Source organism: Styela clava, chromosome 4, assembly GCF_964204865.1.
Source record: "Styela clava chromosome 4, kaStyClav1.hap1.2, whole genome shotgun sequence".
NCBI lineage: Eukaryota > Metazoa > Chordata > Ascidiacea > Stolidobranchia > Styelidae > Styela > Styela clava.
The window spans coordinates 16,604,374-16,627,796 of NC_135253.1; the positions used below are offsets into that span (position 1 = coordinate 16,604,374).

General features: G+C 34.8%; 3 protein-coding genes across 4 annotated transcripts in view; all 3 read left to right on the plus strand.

Moving 5' to 3' along the window:
* Nucleotides 1-5,285, plus strand: part of LOC120326538 (uncharacterized) — a 30,081-nt gene extending 24,796 nt beyond the window's left edge. Inside the window, exons 29-34 of the mRNA XM_078111994.1 lie at nt 218-459; nt 919-1,120; nt 1,928-2,170; nt 2,719-2,901; nt 3,697-3,823; nt 5,040-5,285. Of these exons, the coding sequence (XP_077968120.1) occupies nt 218-459; nt 919-1,120; nt 1,928-2,170; nt 2,719-2,901; nt 3,697-3,823; nt 5,040-5,188 (1,146 nt within the window). The 3' untranslated portion in view covers nt 5,189-5,285. The remainder of the gene's footprint in view (nt 1-217; nt 460-918; nt 1,121-1,927; nt 2,171-2,718; nt 2,902-3,696; nt 3,824-5,039) is intronic.
* A 2,320-nt stretch (nt 5,286-7,605) lies between these two features.
* On the plus strand, nt 7,606-22,595 carry LOC120326537 (uncharacterized). The gene is made up of 3 exons (XM_078111944.1): nt 7,606-7,780; nt 8,232-9,028; nt 21,481-22,595. Exons 1-3 carry the CDS (start codon nt 7,720-7,722, stop codon nt 22,297-22,299), a joined length of 1,677 nt encoding a protein of 558 aa, XP_077968070.1. The 5' UTR covers nt 7,606-7,719; the 3' UTR covers nt 22,300-22,595.
* On the plus strand, nt 9,038-18,390 carry LOC144421960 (uncharacterized). 2 transcript variants are annotated; one of them, XM_078111598.1, is made up of 7 exons: nt 9,038-10,815; nt 11,834-11,962; nt 12,173-12,305; nt 12,618-14,536; nt 15,597-15,793; nt 17,033-17,132; nt 17,694-18,387. In XM_078111598.1, exons 1-7 carry the CDS (start codon nt 10,694-10,696, stop codon nt 17,701-17,703), a joined length of 2,610 nt encoding a protein of 869 aa, XP_077967724.1. In that variant the 5' UTR covers nt 9,038-10,693; the 3' UTR covers nt 17,704-18,387. The 2 variants fall into 2 exon arrangements, with proteins under 2 accessions (XP_077967724.1, XP_077967722.1); XM_078111596.1 differs by having other exon boundaries at nt 17,033-18,390.
* Nucleotides 22,596-23,423: the final 828 nt, after the last annotated feature.

The window sequence follows — 23,423 nt, forward strand, 5'->3', positions numbered from 1 at the left end:
ATCTTGGTTCACATACTACGGGAGCACCCATGAATCACCCCACAACTATGAGTCCAGCAATCTTTTTACATATCTTCTTTTCTCAACAGGTTTCAAGTCTTTAATTCTTGAGCAAGTTTCAATTTCAAAACTTGTTTCTCATGCATAGCCAAGTTAGTCACTATTGAGCCAGTTTTCACATACAAGTCAATCACTGTTACTTTTTTTTCATTTTCAGGATTATAGCATTGTGTTAATGCTAGATGAATCAAATCCGGAGGTGATTGAAGATGATAAAAATAAAAAGAAGACAAAACAAACTGTGGTTCCTTTGAAACTGAGAGTTTGTGTCAACAGGGGCTTGCTTTATTTGAAAGATCTTGACGATGCCCATAATGCAGCATTAGATTTTGAATTAGTTACAGAAATGCAACCCAAAAATATTAAAGTTCTGCACACTATGGCACTATGTTATCACATGTATGTTTATTGCTTTGATTATTAAATTTAATTTAAGTTTTTATTGTGAAGTTTAATAACCAAAATCTAGCGTCAAGAACTTGCCTGCAATTGCACTTCTGATTACCCTGTGCGGATTCGCATGTTTGAATCTGTATTATGTGCGAGAGGATTAATGGACACGTAAATGACGGTCGGTTACGACTTCCGATTACGATTTTTTTTAAGACTAGAGGTTGCACTGCTGGTAAAGGTATGAGAGCTCACAGTAAAGTTTTGAGGTTTTAAAAATTGCAGCCTAAATAAGATAGTTATGGGGTTGATTGGTGTTACAAATTTGATATATGTTATTCGATACTTATTATTGTCAGTTGGAAACTTCAATATACTTGCGATGGAGTGTTCCTTCACGTAAGCCTATTGACATGATAAGCAGTAGAAATCATAAACATAAAATTTAATATTTCTAACCAAATACAGGTTGAAGTTGTTGGACAAAGCAATTGAATCTTATACCAGATGTTTGTCAGTCGATCCATATTTCTTGGCTGGATATATTGGGCGTGGTGATGCGTATGCTGATGCTAAAGATGTTGTTTCATCGAGATATGATTATCAACGAGCATTGAAATTAAATCCTACTTGTGTTTCAGCTCGAATTAACTTAGGATACAGCTTGCAGGTTTGATATTATATATTTTCAGGTATTTCTTGATTCGTATTTTTCAATTTCGAATTTACGCTTGCGGATAATTGAACTTATACTCTTTGCTTTTAAATAACTAGATAAAATTGATTATTGTGTTTAACACTAGCAAATGGGAAATAATATTTCAGGTTTGTGATTTGTAAAATTGGTATTATTTAAGATACTACTCTTTCAAATTTAATTGGTGTACTCACGAGAAAGGACTTGTAAAAAGTTTACAATTTTTTTACTAATTTAATACTAGTTTTACAATATAAAGTCTGAACGATCCTACAAAATTATTTGTTATGTTTTTCTTCCTACGTTGTTGTCGCCTTTTGTATTTTTTCGATCACTGTCTCCCATTGTACAATGCTGGATTTTGGGTAGAAGAATTCGAAAATAAATTTGTCTGCTTAACTTTCTTTATAAAAATTTAATCTGGTGCTGACTGATTTGAATATCTTGGTAACCATATCTGTGAATGTAGAGTTGAATAAAATTCACACCCAACTCCAAATCTTGAGTTTTTCAAACAATGACTCACACTCGAAACTCCAGAAAAAAATACAATGATGTATACAAGGTACAAGCCTACTTTAATTGTCTGTTGAGAATGTTTAGTAAACTTAATGCTTAATCTGTCAAAAAGGCTGACTTTAGGTATTACTATCGAAAGTCTGTAATTCCGACTACTGTGTAGAATTTGGCTCTTATTTCAACTCCAAGAGCTTTGAAGAGAAGTTTCCGCTCCTGCTCAAATATCAATGGAAAATTTAATAACTATTTTCTTTTTTCCAGTCCATCGGTAAACTGCACCAAGCATGGCTTCAGTTTTCTCGGGCAATAGAGCTTGATGAGAAATCACAACAAGCGTTAGAAGGCCGAGCTGTCACATGTTTACGAGCCGGAAACATTGATGCAGCTTTCCAAGATATCACTGCCGCATTCAGGGCAGGAAATCCAACAGCTAGATTACATGCAGCTCGGGGAGTAATCCATCAGTATATGGGTGATGTCAAGAGTGCCATGTCTGATTACCAGGTATCGCTTAAATTTGAAGGTTTTTTGATTGTGTGTAACTTGTAGTGATGTATTGAGGTATGTGTCATGATTCTTCATGACAAGAGAGCAATGCTCAAATATATGGGCACGAAGGTCATGAATAATACAGAAACAATGTCAAAAAAATTCCATCAATATTCTAAAAGATGTGTACCGAATGTCATATGAAGATGTGCCCTATAATAATAAAGATTTTGAGTGAAATATCGAGCTCTCTAGGATTTTAAAAATTAAGTAACAGCTTTCTAGCAATTTTTAACATCTTTAGGTGCGAAAAATTAAATCGATTGATCCAGTAGTTACGGATAAAAGCAATTTTCGGCAACCCCAATAAAAACAACAACAAGAAAAACAAATTTAACATGAGTCTGCTCCATGTTCGAAAATGTTTTGTTATAAAGAAATTCTTGACACATGTTTAGACAAATCATTTTTGGACATAAGCATTGAAGTTGTATATCAGTATTCAAAGATACATTTATTCATAATACCTTGATAACCCATAACAATTTTTTTGTTCACTTTAGCGAGCGGTCAAGTTAGATGGATCCTATTCTGTTGCATTTTTCAATGCAGCTGCTTTGTATCTACGAGATCGCAGGTTCAGAGAAGCATTAGCTTATCTAGATAAAGCAGTCCAGATAACTCCTGAAGATGATGCAGCATTAACGAATCGTGGTATTGCTCGTGTTCTATTGAATGATACTGAGGTATGTAAATCTACATAGTAATTTGTTAAGTATAAGTTCATATAAATCCTGTGTGAAAATTCCTCTGAAACAAAATTTCAGGTTAATCATATTCATGTAATAGTCAAACTCTTTTTCACACATTCCACTCTGTATTAAAAATCTTCCACTGATATGTAGAAAAATACCATTTTTGGAAGAACACCGACACCGTCTACCTAATTTTTTACATCCTGGGTTGGCATGGGATTTGAACCAGAGAATTTAACTTGCAATGCCAACATAATCAATTCCACCACTCTTGACCAGTTTGTCGTTTTGTATTATGTCACTAAAGTAAGATAGAATAAAACTTTATAAATTCTGTTTGCTTTATTCTTAAAGGTGTGACCCATTTATTGTGGACTATATCAAAATGATTTACCTTCCCAGAATTTTGTGTTGTAATTCAATTTGATTCCAGATACCATATTTACAGACCATAAGGCACGCTTCAAGTCTTTTTTTTCTCAAAAATTGATCGTGCGCTGTATAAGCTGGTACGGCTAATGTATGGATCAGGCAGCTCTTTGTTGCTTACACTCACTGGTTTTGTCCTATAACCCGATGTGCCTTATGTATAGAAAAAAACAATCTAAGCAATTAGTTGGCAGTGAGCCTTATGGTCCGTAAAATTCTGTACTCCAAACCTCTATTCAGAAAATTCTTATACTCAATTTGTTCACGAATTGGCAGCTTGTTTACAATTCTCGTAAACAGTTTTCAGGTTGAAAAGCAACGAAACCATGTTCACAACAGTATTATTTTGTTTTACAGCGAGCACTGGATGATTTTAATGATGCAATTAAATACAACAATACAAATGCTCATACATTCTACAATCGGGGAAATTTATTGAACATGTTGAAGAGATACAAAGAAGCAGAAATGGATTACACAACAGGTTCTTTCAATTGTTTTTTGAGCATACTACTTTGCTCAAAGTTGGGTCCCAAGCTGCAAACCTAAATTTGAAAGAGTGCTAAGCTGAGCTACACATAGTTTATCCTTGTACACTAAATGTCAATAGCTAGCGATTGCACGAAACTTAGAAGAAAATTTATCAAAGCTGAGGTTTTTGGGGAAAGACTTGAAAAAAGAATGAAAAACAGTAACCTTAACCGTAGATCAACCGCCATTGCTCCTCAAGGGGGCCACAATGCTAGGCACAAGACTGGTTTTACTTTTTTCTTCACAAGAAAACTCCGTTCTTCCTAGTTTCATTGCTTGATAATGTTATTCCACAGGCTGTATTCACTTTGTTGACCATGAATTGTTTGAGGATAATGGGGTTTGGAATCTACCAATCAAAATAACACTCTAAATACTGGAATGACAAACAAGGGGGCCATGAGTGCTAAAATCCTCCGAAAAGGGGCCATGTGCCATAAAAGATTTGGAATCACTGGCGTAGGTGATGAGAACTCACTGCTGATTAAGGCAAATGACCGAAAACCATTACCTGACCAACCATTCCCTGTGTATATTTTTTGCAAATGTTCATAATTTTCCGATACGCTGTATTTATATGCCTTTTGCTCTGTGCAAGACTCTGAACAAGCAGCTACTACTAGGTAAGGAGCTACTGTAGTTTGGGAGAAATAGTATATTTCCGGTTCGGCATCGCCTACCCAGTTTATTATTGTTCATTCATCGTTATCCCCACATGCACTGTCCTGGAGCCGATAGCTGCAATCTGTTCATTGCAATAGTTAGATATGACTGAAAACTAAATTTTGTTACTTTGATGAAATTAATTCATATTTGCCTCGCGCTTGCTATTGGTTGAAACACTTTAACTTAATCAACAGTAGCAAAGGCTAAGCGTCAACCATGTCTTGATATTTAAAACTTGTCGAGTCGAAATGAAGTTAAATAGTATTTGACTGGGCTGAATTCTTTCTATTGACAAAAGACATGCCTTCATGTCTTCATGATTGGAGTGAAAGAAGCTTTCAGAAGTTCAACTTTGTCTGCTGACATTTCTGTCAGAAAAATACAAATGACACTGCTTCAGTGGTTGTTGTACTTTTTTCTCTTTTGGTCGAGGACCTGGGGCGATTATTTCGACAAAAAATGGATTTGAATTGCGCAGTGTCTAATATAATATTTCTCTTTAGCTTTCACTGTTGATCCGAGTGACTATGGAGCACTAAAGAAGAGAGCTGATGTCAGAGGAAAGCTGGGCAAAAGAGAACAAGCCATAGGAGATTATAGAGAGGCACTCGAGCTTTATGAAAGGAAAAAGTTTCTTGCAGGCGCAGCTTAGATTCTAAAACTAAACAACAAAATTTTAAGATAGTATCATTCATTGTAATTTTTACAGTGTGTCGTTCGAAATGCTTGACAAAAAAATATATATATTTCTTATACTCTTTCGACCAGCAAATATAATACTGTAAATATACACTGTGAATTGGCTGGTGAAAGCATATGAGAAAGCTTCTTTGAAACGAGAATTTTGATATTATACAAAGGAGATTGTGTCACTCTCCGATAATTGCAGTTTTTCGACTATTTAGAATTGGACACCATTATCTCCACCAATTGCCAAGACTCGCATGCCTATTGCTCACGACAATATTACATTCCAATAACGTCTATTGCACGCACCATAACCAATTCACAATTTTTTGTGTACAAGGATTTCATGATGAATTCGTAACAATTCTCACATTCGAAATTTATTCTCCCAAGTTCTTGAATACTTATTGCGCCAACCCAAGACACACCGTCAGTAAATTGCTTGGATTGGGGTTTTGTTCATACATAAGGCTACAGGACGCAACGTTTTTTGAGAGTATCGGGTTACCGTACAAAGCTCGTTGAACAGAAGAAAAAACTTTTTCAATTTATTTTTTATGGTTATTTTATTCAAAGATGACGTAATGCAGCGGTTTGTTTATAAAAACAACAGTGCCGATACTGGTTTGGAGTGTACGCAATAAAGCACTATCTGGGCCACACATTAGGCGCACGATGAATTTTGTGCGCCTTATTGTCCGCAAAATACGGTACAAGACATGTACTTAGTATCCGCTAAAACTAATTTACACGTCGTAAGGAAGAGTTCGCAAAAAACCTAGAGCGCATTTTCGTATGTCATGTTCTCATTTTAATTATTCTGTAGTATAAATGTGAAGTGCTAATTAGATTATTAAAATTATCAACGCGTTAAATAGGCTGGTAACGCTGTATGTTTGATCCATCGGTCAAAGTTAACTTTGATCAACCCAGAAAAACATTGTCGAGGTGATACAAGAGTTTCAGGAAACAATGAAAGAGGAACATTTTAATATTTGTTCAAGGAGTCTTGGCAGTAGCACACTCCTTACGTATTTATTGCACAATAACTTGAAACATATTTTAAATTTGAATCGAAGGTGATCTCCCCATAAAATTACTCAAGGTATTGTTTGGGTATAGCGCAATCGTCTGAAAGGTATTCATAGAAATCGGGAAACGATCAAACTGAACTACCAGTCTCCGAATTACGTCAATATTTTTAGCTTCTTTTTTGTATTTTATTCCAACCATGTCTGTCTTGGGTTATTGAGTTTGAAGACGATCAGATATTTATTGAGCATCAGTACTGTACTCAATAAATATGACGAAGGTTGTGAGCGACTCACAACACTGTTGCGTTGCGAGTCAGCATAAATCGTACTGTATACTATAAAAAATGAAGAAACGCTAAACAAACAATCGACAGTCAAAGTTAAATATGATTAGAACTTATCATCAGAATCAGGGATGCCTTTCCAAGGGATTTTGCTCTTAACAAACTGTAATTTTGATGCTTCCATTATTTTAAAGTAGTTCAAAATCGATGGAATTAGATTGAGATTTAAGGAAAAAAAGCTCACTTTCTGAATATTTCGAGGCAGAAAACAATGTTTCCGATTCGTGTGTGAAATTTGAAATATAACATTAGGCTTAGAAAATGGTTGAGCAGAAATGAGATTTGTGTACGAAATCAGACAGATCAATAAAATCATTGAATAAAAACAACATCTGATAAAGGAGTAAGTAAAGTTATAGATTCGACATTGTCAGCAAAACTTGGTAGATTAAGGTTGACGGGACCAGGCTTGGTGGGCCTAAATATTCGCATGAACATGACCACAGCAGTCATCCTTATTAGTTATTGGCATCCGGTATGAACAGGTTTTGCATGGACAATGGAATACCCACCCGAAACTAAAAAACAAATATATATGCCTAGTTGTGACTATTTTTTAATTCTAAATACTGAGTATTTAGCTTACGGTACTCTTAAAATGGTCGAATATTTTGACAGTTTATGAATTTAAACGATATATTTTCGCCACATAACACATACCAAATAAAAGCGTTCAAATAACTGATATGCCCACTCAACTTTTGAAAATACTTCCGGAGATATATAGACGATGCCGTGGCACCATGTAATGTTTTTGAATATAGTACAGTAGTAATGCATTTTTCCGATGTTTAATTATAATTTATATCAATTAAAGCGCGAAGGAATGAAACCTAAATCAACAGGGCGTGGCACCATTCTGCCATTTCAATGTATAAAATTGGTTTGGTAACTTTTCTGATCCAATAGCGAAACCAGTCCTTTCTATCCTAATATGTATACAGATTTGTTCAACCGTGAGTTATACCATTATTTTCATTGTAACTAAACTCAAAACATATTTAGTACAAGAAGTATTCAGTTTATATATCATTGTATAAATATTATTCATCACATGGTAATATTCGCAGACGGACAAGGATAATTTACTTGTAAATACCACTACTTACTGATGAGTAATGACTCGACAACGCTTTTTCGGAGAAGAAATTTGCTTCTTATTTATTCTATCTTTCACAGGTACAGTTTTCCTTTATAATTTAGTAAGTTCGTACGGGTAAGTTCGTACGGGTTCACGCCAACTCGTTCTTGAAAAGTGGTGATATTCAGCTTGCGAATAATGCCATTTAATATAATGTAACCTGTTGTTATTGAGTTCAATATAAAAGAGAATCTTTCTTGAATTTTGAATCCCATCACTGGGTACATGTAACGGTCCCGGACACACTTTTCGAAATGATTGTCATTGATTCTGTAAAACAGAAAATAGATACCTGAGATATAAAATGTGTTAACCAAAAAACAACGGCATTCTTTCGATTTAATAAATATAGATGAATTAAACGCCGCCGCAAAATTTTAAGAAATCAAAATACGATACATTTTTGATTATCAAATAAAATCCTTGATGACTCATGACTGTCAGGAGCACTCGTTAATGCCGTTTAATAACATATTCTTATCGTTTTAGTTAACTCCGTTTCAAGTCAAACATGTGACAACAACGCAGTCTGTTTTGCAACAGACGTGGGATTCAACTGCACCTGCAATACCGGGTACGAAGGAACAACAAGTGGATGCGTCAATATCGATGAATGTGCCACTCTGTCACCTTGTAAAACAGGTGAAACATGCACTGACAACGATGGAAATTATACTTGTCACTGTGGAGATATATCAACTGTTTGTGCCGACACAGCAGACTGTGTGCTGAACACTTGTACGTGTCATGCCGGCTATACAGGAAATGGCGCAACTTGCATTGATATGAACGAATGTGCCATCCCTGGTACATGCGATGCTAACGCCGCTTGTAGTAATACTATGGGAAGTTATGCATGCGCGTGCCGTTCTGGATATGCTGGAAATGGAAAAGAATGTGTTGACGTCGACGAATGCACAACTGGATTTCACAATTGCTCATTACCGTTGTTATGCAGCAATATTGAAGGGAGTTTCGAGTGCACGTGTGGTGGCGAACAAACCTGTCCCACCAACGCGCAATGCGTAACGTCTGGGGCGTCTTCTGCTTGCGTGTGCGACGATGGTTATGAACGAAATGGTACTGAATGTAATGACAACGACGAATGCAGCAAATCTCATGATTGTCACAAAAATGCGGAATGTATAAACATACCGGGAAATTATACTTGTACGTGCAATGAAGGATACACTGGAGATGGAAAGCAAGAGTGCAATGGGACTACCATGTTAACCGTATCTGTACCTATTCTGCTACTTGTCCTTGCCCACACCTTGAAAATGCATGTGTGAAATTCTACTTATTTGGTTGTATTTATATATCAAAATTGTTAACTATATACATGCCCGAAGTTAGATATACTCGTTTTATCGGGTCACATGAAAACGGTCAGTCATTTGGTCATCGACTACCATATTTATTCATGCTCATCCGAATAAGGCGATTAACTTTGGGGTGGATAAAAATCTTTATGCGCACGAAGTTTGTTCCCACCTTTTTAATATAAACCCGAGTAGTACAATATAATGAACAATGAAATCGGGAAATATCAAGATGAAAATGCGAAGTTTAGGTCACCCAATCGATGTCAAAACGAGAGAGATATAACGAAATACGTCACGAAGGTCAAATGAAACGTCAAAGTGCCAAACTTCGAATACAATATTTTCAACGATAGTTCGACCATTCATTGTCCACGTGACACTTAATTTACTGGATGAAACATTTATTTGGTCCATGCGATGCCTAATTTATCTAGCGAGACATTTTCTCTGGTACTTACTGTAGAAGTTGTGAAAAAAGGAAAATATTGAGAAAGAAAGAAAGTAAAATGTCTACGTCGTCTGAGTGCTTAAATTCGGATCAAATTAACGATTACAACGATTACTCGGTCATGTAAATTTCGTGTCCAATAGCAAGTTCATCGGTTTGAGAGCATAAAAAACGATGTTAACAATAGCTTGAGATTAGCTAATTATTAATGACCTGACTGATGCCAGAACAACATTACTTCAAAACCCTGATATTTTTCCATTGCAAGGCGTGATATTTTTTATTTGTTTCAGTCTTCATCTATTTCTACTATTCAATCGCAATCTAATAGAAAACTTCACGGATCTGTACTATATGACATGCAATCTTTATATGTATATATATTCCCAAACCATCGTTCGTATACTTGCTTAAAATGCTGTATTTGTCCTAATTATTCAAAGTACGAACCCAATTGCAATTGATACTATTGCTCACACCAAGGAGCCGACCATCGCACTGGATATGAAGCTTGAGGCAAAATTTATATTAAAGGGTTATTTTGGGTTAGATCCAGCATAATTTGTAAATATATATATTGGTTTTGGTCACACTCACGGAAATGTTCAATACAACCTTTTTACGATATTTTTGTAAGCATGTTTAAATTTAGGTTTGTTTATCAACAAAACAATCGTGAGAGAAGTTGGCTTGCTGCACTGTATATTTATGATCACTTCAATGTTTTATAGCTTTAGCATCGCGAAATTGATCACTGGGGGTATTTATTTTTCCTTTGTTATTACTGTTAACATCGGAATGCGTATTGATGTATTATCCATTTTACAATTATTTGGGCGCAGAAAAGTTTCATAGCCATTTCGAAAAATCAAGCATCTCTGATATTTCCTATAAATAGTTTTCACCTTCAGATAGGTTTTGTGTAACATGATCGATGATGAGGACTATATTCAAAATTTAGAATGAATTCTGAACGAATAAAATGGTCTCGAATAAGAGCGCACTTTTGCCTCGACAAGTGCACTACAAAACACCAATCGAAGGACAAATAGGAAATTGACGGATCATTTAGACATACGTGTCATATAATACAGCAAGTACAATCATCAGCAAGACATATGGGGAGAGTTTTATATAGAAAGGTCATCTATATGTAGCTTTGGTTTAAAAACTTGAAAATGGGGAAAAAAAGTAAAGCTGCTAAGATTAAGCCAGCTAATCAGGATATTGTACAAAGCAAGACCACTCGTTACGAAAATGACGATGATAAAATCAAGAAAAAAACAAAAAAACCTCGTAGGTATGATGAATGATTAATTCCTATTATGAGTCTGTTTTTATACATACATAAGATCGATTTGTAACATATTATGATTCGTTTCTATTGAATATCAATACATTGTTGTCAATTGTCATTCTATTACAACACTATCACTATTAGATTTTATTATCTTTGGTTTAGTGAACGTTTAAAAAAAACGATTTTTGTCGTTCAAATTAATACAATCAGTCGTCATAGGGAATTCAAATGTCTTATATCGATGTGATATCTCCTTGTATATCGACCAGAAAAGAGGCCAATTGAAGACTACAATGTATGTGACAGTTTTATTGCTGTCATTTCTTGTCAGCTGATAAGAAAGCTTATTTATTACTAGTCATAACGAAGGCTACGGTTACCAATGACAACGCGCATCCATGACGAAGGGAGTGAAGCAATCTCTCAATTTTACGATAACTTTGACGCTTGTTCTAATTTTATTTTGCGGCCAACTTTGAACAAAATACGATAATAGCAAACTTGAAGAAAAAAAAACAGCGAACTAGATTTCAGCATTAGACTGGTAAAGAATTAAATTCATTGAATAATGATTGATCAATATTATCACTAAAAGTGTTATTCGGTTACTTTTCAGCAGTACAGATAATAAGCATAGAACATTGCTTACGCTTTACGGTTTGTAACAGTCCATTATACTGGTATTATAATTATACTAGTTGCATTTTGAATATTATTGTACAGTAACAATACCGAATTGGAAGTCATAAAACGCTTTCACTGTGGCATAAATTTCAGAATTACAATTTTGTATTGCTGGGCAGCAATTTCAGCTATGACTATGTTCGATTTTTTTTAAATTCGCACGAAAATACGTTAGGAATAAAGTCGAACAGACAAAATTAGCGCTTAACTCGCTGTCGGGACACTTTTTAAAGACCTACAAAAATTGCTTTTACAAATTTTCGGGCATCTATTGTTTTTTCAAATAGTCTACAGTAATTCATTGCAAACGATTTTCTATGATTATATTTTTCAGGTCGGAGGATTCAAAATCTACAATGTCATCGACAACATGCATTTATATATGTTCTGCGCTGATGGCCATTCTTGCCATTATATTATTTTGTATATTCCAATATTTACCGCCTTCGTACCCACATTCTACGTAAGTTTAGTTTTATATTTTGAAAGTTTATAACAAAAGAATCAGAGTAGTGCCTTGCAGACATTTCAGTATGTGCATACCAGTGCGTTGTGGATTATAATAACTGATTTATTGACAAAAAGTTTAGGATTCGATTGTACATATTCGATAGAGCTACTACTATTTGATTATCTAATTCTGTTATTATGATCTTATTTTGTGATCAAACAGACCACAATATCGCGTTGTGTTGAACGATCATACTGAAAGACACAAATCAACTGTCGACGACGACAAACACGAAGCAAATAAAATTACAAGACTGCTGGACGAAGAGGCTCAAGCAAACGAAAAAGAAAGTAAAGTAAATTGACACCGATAATTAGTTTAACACCCACTGTCATATTCCATCGTAAAAATCTAATGCCGAGCTTGTAATGACGTTTCATTAATTTATTTATATATATACATATATATATAACTAAAATTCAGCATTAGACGGCTACGGAATAAAATATTTATCGAATAATGATCAATTAATATTATCACTTTACTGAAAACTAAAATTATTATTCAGTCACTTTTCACCTGTATGGCATATTTATATATATATATAATTTGAGTGGTGACAAAAAGTGTTCCATGAAAATTTCTACAGGATGTATTTTTTTTTCAGGATGTGCAGACTAAGGAATCACTTAAAGATAAGAGACAGTCTACACTGAGAAAAGAAGAGGTGGTCGAAGATGTTACATATGAATCTACGGATCAGTTGGTCAAAGATTCGGCCGTTTCAGATAGTTTTACATCAGAGCAATCCATGATTGACGATAATACTGTTATGGATAATACTTATTCAGACCTCATAGACAATGACATTACTGTGGATGATGAAGATAGTTTCCATGAGATCACGGAATCTAAAAAACAAACAGATGATGACAGTGAGGAGGTCAATCGTCTTCACACATTAGTATACCCGACTGAAACTAAATCATCTCCTAATCTTAATTCTGTAGACTTTCTTTTAGAAGGCAATGATCAGTCTGACAAGAAACAACATGATGATGTCGCAGATATGCAGAATGGTAATTCTAACGAAGTCGTCGAAATGCCCGACAAAAGCGACTTTGAGAATTCTGAAATACAAAATCTAAACATTAACGCATTGCCTAACGAAACAGAAGATACTGGAGAATCGGAAAAACTACTTGATAATTTGGATGTAAAGGGAACTACTTCCGAGGAAGAGCCCGATGTCGAATCAGAAATTCCTAACGTTGGTAAAGGTGACGCCGAAAAGGCAATAGATTTTGATCGGTCATTGGATATCGAGAAAACTAAATCCGACAGTGACCACAGTACAAAAACAATTGGTTTGGATGACCTTGAAATAGAAGACAAAACAATCGAATTTCCAAGCAAAGAAAGTATTGGTTCGCAGAATGAAGACCAAAATTTGAACTCAATTGAAGAAGTGGATATAGACTCAATGAAACCAGATGCTACCTCTAGTGCGGAAATAAACGATTCAGACGTTTCTCCAGTAAACGACAAAAACGACGATCTTCCACACTTGAAAAGTGATCGTGCATCAATCGAATACAAAAGTTTGAAAGCAGAGGGTGAGCTGGATATCGAGTCAATTGAAATGCGCGATGACTCTAGTTCAGATATTGATGATTCGGCTGTCTCTTCGGTGAACGACAATGACACCCCACCCGAACGTTCACAGTTGGAAGACGAAAATTTAAACTCAATAGTAGAAGAGTTAGAAGTCAAAACAGGAAAATCGAATACTGTCTCTAATGCAAAAAAAGTGGAAGTAGATTTCCCTCGGGAAAACGACAAACCCGATGACATCCCGCTGCAAGAAAGTGACTGTTCACGAACTGAACATGAAGACTTGAATTCATTTGTTAATTCAGATATTAAAACAGTCAAGTTAGACAGCGTCTCAAATACAAAAGCAGATGAATTAGATTCTCCAGTCAACGACAGAGAAAATGATCTGATTCTTGATGGTTCAGAAATTAAAGACAAAACATTGGAAACTATGCACGAGTTGAATATCGAACCAACTAATTTAGATGGTGTCTCCAATGCGGGAGATGACGATAACACCGACACAAAACAAGATGACGCGAGTAAAATTGAAATAGGCGAAAACAAAGGGGATGAATTCATGTTGAATTCTGACTCTGAAATTCAAAAAAATATTGAAATGAAAGAAAAAATTGTCACAGATAATGAAAATGCTGTAAGTCCGCAACCAACTGTTGAAGAAAATATAATCACAAATAAAAATTTCAAAATTGATTCTGCCGAAAACGAATTTTCAGATGAAATTTTCAAATATCTTGGAAAAGATGAAGAAGAATTAGAAAAAGAACTGGAAGAAAGTTTTTACCATGAGGAAGATGAAGAAGATCTTGATGAAGAAATAAAAGTAGAACAAAACTCAAAATTAGAAGTAGCAGAAAAACAATTACAAAATCAAGAATATTTAGACTCCAATGCGTTCGAAAAATCGATTAAACCGTATCACGTGGATGAAAGTTTCGTGGTGAAGGACTCGCAAAATGAGGAGGAAGGGTCAGTATTTTTATTTTCGAAATATTTTATTCCATATCTTAAAATAAACTAGAATATATACTTTTTCCTGTTCTTTGTGGGATATAACATGTAAATATATTTTTGTTGGACACAAAATGGACCTAAGGTTTGTTTTGATAAATTGCCGTTGAGATAAAGGAATCACTTTAATAACCTTCTTGGGGGCTGCATTAGGGGTAAATTTTGCAAGCAAAAAATATAGCTTTTTCCTACTCTTATATTAAGTCATATATTTTGTTTTATACATGTTATCCACATATTAGATTATAGTATTGCCAACATTACAGCGTCCTACATTATTTAATAGATGCTATTATGCTCTCATTATAAGATTATCTATACTATAGCATAGCGTGTTATTTTCATATTTTACTGATAACTCACTGGCACTATGCATAATTTTACTTTTGGAATTTGTGGAACGGTAAACGAAGAAATAAAGAATGAGTCCCCTTGATCTAGTGAACCACATAACTTTTACCTTCACAACTTTTTGTTGTTTTACTTTAATCCACCACCAGTGAGTGGGCTTTCTTCTATCAAATTAAGCATCAGCTAACAACGTGGTAAAACGTGTTCATATACTTGAGCATTTCTTGTTGGACACGTAGTGGACCTATAGATCGTTTTGTTAATATGTTATTGTTGTTGTGCTTGTTCTTCGCGTTACTTCCTATCGTTGTGAAAAAGTCACTTTTCTCGTTGATTACTAGACCAATTGCTTTTGAAGTTTTCAGTGGGTAAAGATTGTATTTTTCGCTAGAAGGCTATTACTTTTTATTTATTCTTGAATTTTCTATGAATTCTGTGAGATCTTATATTTCATCCAAAATTTTGGTGTATTAATTTTTACTTATGGTAACACTGTTTCAAAACTTATTATAAGCGGTTCCGCGATCGAATATCAGGCCTACAGCTAGGCTACATGTCGGCCTACGGTACTGGTAAGTTACCGTACCGCATATGATTTTCGAGGAATTGATGATAAATAATTTAGTTTACTTGGGCATATATTTGAGCATCGCTCTCTTGTTTTTAGTTATATTTTTGTATCGCCCGGTGTTACAAAGAAAGTTATTAAAAAGGGACGAGGAAAAAATATAGTGATAGGAGATGTTGTGACTATTCACTGCGTTGGTTATCTTGACACCAATCCTCCTAAAAAGTTTTGGAGCACCAAAGATGCAGCACAAAAACCGTTTACTTTTGCTGTTGGAAAAAGACAAGTAATTAAAGGTGGGAAACTTTTCATCTTTCAAGTACATTTGTTGTACTTATTTGACTACACTTGTCAATATGATAGTCATATATTTTAGCTAGCCATCAAATATTTATTGAAACAACATTTGGTGGAAATACAAAGTGACCCAAAAAATGTTACCATTTTTTACATTCAGAATGTAAAATAGTAACATTTTTGGCCTACCCTGTATTTAGCGCGGAAAAGGCAACAACGTAGTATTTATAAACATATTATTCAAATAATCCTAATTTGATTTAAACTCTTTTAAAAACTAGTAAATTATTCATTTCCAAATTGGTTATTCTGTGTTCTTCGGATTTGCTCGAAGCTCTAAGGAGAGAGAGAGAGAGAGATTGACTCAGGACATTAAAAACGTCGCGCATCTGTTGCTTATTGATTTTCATGTTGTTTTCGAGACTGAAAAGCGCGTATCTCGTTTCCTTTTAGATCAATCAAATTTAAATCTGTTTATTAAATAACGATGAAACAGATTTCTAGATTGTAGAAGCACAGAGCTCTTATTAACTTTCTGTTGTGTTCTCTGGGCTTATAAGGGTTTTTGAAAAAAAAAAAAAAAAAAATCGAAAAACTGCGTCACCTTTTGGCGATTTAATTGTTATGCTCATATATTAGAGCAAGGGGGTGCAACCCTTAATACAGGAGGGTCAGATACAAATAACTCGATGAAACGGCGGGCCGCACTTTCATTCAGCGTAGGCTTTCTAGTAGTTGCAAGCACAAAGCAGCACAAGCTAGCTGTTGGGGTATTGTAATGTCATTAGCACTTCTTTGTGGGTCGCATTTCCCCTTGTGAGCCGCATTTGGTCCGCGGGCCGCAGGTTGCGCACCCCGTATTATGGCATTTGCTCTTGTGTTTCTTGCATATTGTTAGCTTTCTTACTCACTCAATCAAAATTCCGTAAACCACGTCAATATAATATGGAGGAAACTTTTAAATAAAAACGCTTTTATTGTGCATTCATGCACGATTCTATCCAGTGGTTAAATAAGATTCAAAACTTTTATAAATTTCGAGATCACATCAGTTTTTATCATTCCAGATCTTCTAATCTATATACGTCAATAAAATAGCCAAAGTATATATATCATACAGATATATAAAAAGAGAACTTTATAGATAATTCATTTATTTCTATGTTTTCTCTATTTCAGCATTATGTATATAACTTATTATTAACGATGTATCAGGATAAACTGTTTAATCTCTTCAGGTTGGGACGAAGGAGCAAGATCAATGCGGCTTTGGGAGTTTAGCCGTATAAAAATAGAAGCAAAAAAAGCTTATGGAAAATACGGATTTGAAGCATGGGGATATCCTTTAAACAAATAGTAGTATTTTTAAATTTGCGTTCTTGGACACTAAGTGGACTTATAGGTCGTTTCGAATTATGTTGTTGTTGTTAGTATTTTTTTCTTGCCGCTTTCTGTTCAACTACTAATTACTATTATTACTTTAATTTATTTCAAATATTCCTGTGGGCTCTATATGTGATTCGTTTTTCACTATGAAGTTTTGTGGTGATGATTTGGGTTTTGATGATCAAAATTCAAAATTGCGCACCTTGTGGACGTTCCGCTTTCGCGATCTGGTGGTCAGCCGAAGTCAGGAAGGCGACGGAACCGGTACTGTAAAATTTTTGATACCCGTTCTACTTGGTTTTGGCTTTCGTGTTTATATATTTAAGCATTGTTCTCTCTTTATGTCATTTTTCTAATGGTTGTCCAATTCTTGTTATCCCCTTTTCGCGTCTCCTTGTCAACCTGCATCTAGTCATTACCATTCTTTTTCTCTTCTCTCATTATCGATACTTTTATGTAAAAAAAAAATCAGAAATAGAAAATTCTTTAACACGAAGCACAATACCTCCAAACGCTGGAATAATATTTGAAATGGAAATCATCGAGCACAAACGCAACAACAAAAGTTGATGAATGTAGCGGAAAAGAATAGTTTTCTTAAATCTGTATTGTACTTGCACTTAAAAATTACATCGAATAGAGTTAATTTCTCATAAAAATTAAAGCTATTGGCATATACATAAATCAGTACAGCATGACGGTGATTTTTTTTCTAATTGCATATCAAGAGGACTTGATGTTTGGCAAAATTATTTATGCTTATTTCAATAATATTTCTACTGCATGTTTTTTGTTCTGACAAAAGGGTTCTAATTTCTGTGCAGAAATCCCCTTTCTTATGTATCCGGAAAGTTCTTTTAAAGCACAACACTTCTTGGTATAAGACGACATAGGCTTATTGGTCATATTCAAGATAACATTAGTTTATGTTTTAACCGAACGTTGACCAAATATCGTAAAAAGTTCATTTCTCTAGAAATTTTTGTCAAGGCTGACTGATCATGTCTTCCACTAGTTAATGGCTATAGCGCCTAAATTAATGCATCAATAAATAGCGTAAGAAGTTCATTTCTCTAGAAATTTTTATCAATGCTGACTGATTCTGTCTTTCACTAGTTAATGGCTGTGGCGCCTAAATTAACGCATCAATAAATTTTGTTCACTGAAATTGTACTAAGAGTGTTAATGAATTTGATTGCCAAATTAGCTCACCTGCGATACTGTCTCGGATATTGACGCCAAGATTAGGTGTTAATGACGATCAAATTTAATAAACAGATATCTTATATCACAATAAGAAGAGATGCAGTAAGGGATGCATGCAGTAGTTTTCGGTAACGTGCCTTACTGGTCACATCCTACGTCATTGGTGCGTTGAAATTGTATGTAGATTGATAGGAAAAGTTGTACTTGGTTCTATAATGTGTAGACTGCAGTTTTTGTGGGCTAAATTTGTTGAATTTTAGAAGAAGGTATATAACATTTACAGTGTATGAAATATCAACATTATACTGTTGAAACTTTAGCGATATTGTCGTCTTTATGTAAGAATTACGAACATATCTTACCACACAAGACCTTGATATATCATGTTATCCTACCTTCTATCATGCTGACGCTTTTTACTTTAGGTTTGAGAGTTAGTTGGATAGTTCAGTGAGATCCAATACTTGAAGATTAGACTGTAAAATAGGACGTATAATCTCGGATTTACAATATGGCACATAATTTATTTCGGATGAAAGATGCCTTTATCCGAGTGTTCTGATGACAATTGGCTACCTCGTAAATGCGCTAACTCAATTTAAATAGAACCATGTTACTTACTATAACGTATCGGCTACCAATATTGGGAACATTGTGGGAAGGTTTCTCTCAAAAGGTGGACTGACAGACACTTGAATTTTTTTCCAACACGGCTTGCTTTTTTACAAAAATTCAAAACGCCATATCGTCATGCCCCGAAAATTGACACTTGACAAGCATATTAAAAAAAAGTAGTGTCGAAATGTGTCAACAAGGCGGTAATTGAAATATGGCATTATATATTGGAACTTATGGATAATGTCATAATATATATATTTGAATTCACGCTACCGTTGTCAAATTTTATAGAGGTCACCGTATAAAGCACTTTGCGAACCTTCAGATTAGACAATGGTTTTTATACCTCTAGTACGTGACCCAAAACTGGGTCGCCTGCAAATTTTCTTGGGTCATTTGTTTTTTCAACAAAAACCTAAAGGATACTAAATTTATTTTCTAACAATTTCATTATATTTTTGGCATTGAATTGTTGTTAAATAGAAATTGTATATGTTGGAAGTATCCATGAGTAAAAACTTGGCAGAATTCATCTTGCTGAGTAAAGCCACACTACCATTTCAAAAACTCGCTGATGGCAAACTTTTGGGGTAATTACTGTCGGAATAAATGTTATGTAAAAATGATTGATTACTGCCTCAATATGAATCATTATAAAAAACTAAAACTAATTTTCTTCACAAATTTGACACTATGCACACACATTTATAAAGTAAAGTTGAAATGTGGCAACAAGGAGGTAACTGAAATTGTTCTATTGGAACAAAAAGTTACTTATTTTATTTTCTAGTAATTTTTAATATTTATTTTTTATTTCGGTATTGAGGTGTTGCCTAATAGTATTTGTATATATGGGAAGTATAAATGGCAGTATTCATTTTGCTAAGTAAAGCCACGCCACTATTTCAAAACTCGCTGATGGCAAACAAGCGCTACCTTCCCAATTTTGGGGTAATTACTGTCGGAATAAATGTTACGTAAAATGATTGTTTTATATTAGTCGATAAGTTTGCATCTATAAAAGTACTACCTGTCGTTTGTTATTTGAGCATGTCATTGGGTCGTAAAATTTTGCAAAATTTATTAAAAAAAAAATTGGGACGCTCGAAAAAAAAGGTTGCGAACCACTGAATTAGACCATGTCTGATAATTTACAGAATCGTATTCCAATGAGATTTAAAGATTGCGTTATTTTGTCACACTTATTGCTATATCGCTTGTAAACAGAGGGAAAGGTTATTTACCCAAATGGTTCGAAATATGAATTTCGTTTTGCAAACGACGCATTCAATCCATGTTTGTAAATTATCGCAATCTATAACTTTAATTATCCCGTGGCGACTTTGTTCAGTCGAAAGTATATAATGCACAGTTACACACCCAAGGGACAATACCATTCATAGACATTGACCCCTTTTATCAGTATTACTGTAACGTTATACAGAAATTCTATGTCGATTCGAAGTTAATTCAACTGAATCATTTTGGTTGCATTCTCAATTGTGCACTCCATCAGAAAATATGATTCACTAATGAGGCCCATCTTTCAGGCAAACCCTAATGTATTTTACCTTTGAGTCAGCATTAGATCTGTATTTTTGATACCCATAAACAAGTAACATCTCTGCTTTTTTCACAATGGATTACCAACTGCATGTGGTGTTACGCAGTGTGTATCGGCGTGCCGATTCCCATAGGACCCGGTGGAATTCGTTAGATACTTTATTATGCATCTGACGTTATTTGTGTGACGAGGGTTCTATTGCCTATATGAGTTGTATGTACTAGTTGTCGGTTAAATATGACTTAATTTTGTTAAAGGTTGGATTATTGAGTAAAAATTGCCGTCGATTAAAAACCCTCCTGTAAAATGGCGTTCACCAATTTGGGACTCTTTTGGATTATTCTTGGAGTAGCAATCGTAAGCGAAGGTAAGTTTATTTTTGGGGTATTTGAGAAAGAACGGTATTTATTGCAATGACTGATTTTATTGGTATCATCAAAATATATGAAGAACAACAAAAAATGACGGTGAGATGTCGTGATTTTAGATATTTGTATATATTATATGGAAGCTCAAACTTGGCTTTGTGATTTAGGCAGTCATTTCAATTTGTTATTATTCCGTATTGCGTATCATCAGGCAAAATATCAAAACGCTATGTCGATCAACTCCTGCGGGACTGGCACGCGTAAAAGCAAGAAAATACCAATATTATATTATATAATTTTTAAATAATAAGCTTGACTAATTTGGAAAAACATAAGATGACACTTTTGAAAATTTCGGAATTAGTTGAAGCGTTAAATTTTGTTCAAATCCGAGGAGCGAAAAACTGCAGTTCAAGTTCACCAACCCTCAAAAAACGCCAGACTCCGAATTCAACCCCTGGTGCTAGCTATTAAATGATTTTGGATAAAAGCCAAAATTCAAAATTTGGTCAAATGAATCATGCTATTTTTCTCTTCAGCTCAGGCCACGTATCCTCCAACGTGCGACTCAAATGCCGTTTGCGTCGGATATTATTCTGGATTCAATTGCTCCTGCAACAGTGGTTACAAAGGAAGCGATGGGGGATGTGTCAACATCAATGAATGCGTAGAGACGCCACAAGTTTGTACAGAAATTGAAACGTGCAACGATATTATCGGGAGTTACAACTGCACATGTGGTGATATTGACATCATTTGTCACGACCTTGCTGAGTGCATCAACGGCACCAATGCAACTTCGTGTGTGTGCAATGCAGGTTACACTGGAAACGGAACCCACTGCGTTGACGAAGACGAATGTGAGGTCGGTTCTCATTTTTGTAACCCTGATGCTAACTGCAGCAATACCGTGGGCAGTTACAGCTGCGCATGCCATGACGGTTTTGAAGGTAACGGTTTCTTTTGCATTGATCTGAATGAATGTGATATCGGAACGCATGACTGCGTTTCCCCGCTCACCTGTAACAATACACGAGGTAGCTTCGATTGCGTTTGTGGCGAAGACGGCTACTGTCACGATAATGGATATTGCGTTAACCTCGAAAATTCAACCTTCTGTGTGTGCAAAATTGGATACATTGGAAACGGCGTTTTGTGCGGCGATGTAGATGAGTGTGAAGCCGAAAATGATTGTCATTCGAATGCATCATGCAAAAACACAGAAGGAAGTTACAGATGTATTTGTAAAGAAGGCTACGGAGGAGACGGAAAGGAATGTAATTTTGCGAGTGTAATTTCAATTTCCATCGGATTGTTTGTGCTTAGTGTTACATCTTCAATGCTTTCTTATGGCTCTAGCTAAGATTATTAAAAATAGTTATACAGTTGTACAATAGTTTTTAGATAATAATATTAAATACACTGTTATAGTATATTACACTTCTAAGACAACTGTTAGAATTCTCGTGGGGATTGGATTTTTGGTTTCTATGATTCGGGTATGATTAACAATCAATTGATAATAGATTATTGAAACTTATGATTTTATTTTAATATAACGCGATTTATTTAATATTTCCAATCTGATATATGCTGAACAGTGCATTTATATTGCAGAAATATTTTAATTGGGCAAAAAAATCCTAGTTGATAATTCTATTCGGGTTTGATTTTAGGAAACGGGGTTTGATGAAGGTATTTTAAAAGCAGCAACCCCTTAGAAGCGAAGGAAATTAACTTGAAAGTAAAATCATAGGCGACGACTGACATTTCAGGAAACGCAGAACAGTAATTAGATATAGATTATAAAACAGTCGTACAATATATATGAACCAGAGATGTAAACCTGCCGAATTTCAAATAAGAGTAGCATGTAAAATGAAGAAAGTATCCGCAAATCGAGCTTGGTATACGGCGAATAATCTGAGTTAGACAAGATAAAAATTGTAGATGAATAGAATATGAACCCGTTGTTGTTAAGACTGATTTCCAACCCTAACCTCAACTGGATAAGTACTAATTTGGTATTTTAAAACGTGGTAGGAGAGTTTTTCTCAAATCTCACATTTTTGTATTAGTGACGGGGGCTTTGTAGAAAAGATCTCGATAACGGCGTATACTTCAGTAAGATGAACCACTTCCTACTGGGAATGGTTAACGGTTACGATTTATTTTAACCGTTAACTGACATCTCAGGTACAAATCGTCTTTATAATGTACAATTCTTTCAAAAATGATTACGTCATCGAAAATTTATCTCCTGTGGCGTTTAATTCAAAAGAATATCGCTAACTGTATTGGTAAGGAGTAGGACCCAATAAATTTGAAAAATAATTGAAGTACCAAGATTGCTGATTATGAAAATTTGACAATAATTAATTATGAATCAGTTTTCGGTCGAAACATAGTGTTCACGATTTTATTTCAAAATCGTACATTCAATGTCAACCAACAACTGCGTAGTTGATGCTGTTTTTCAATATATAT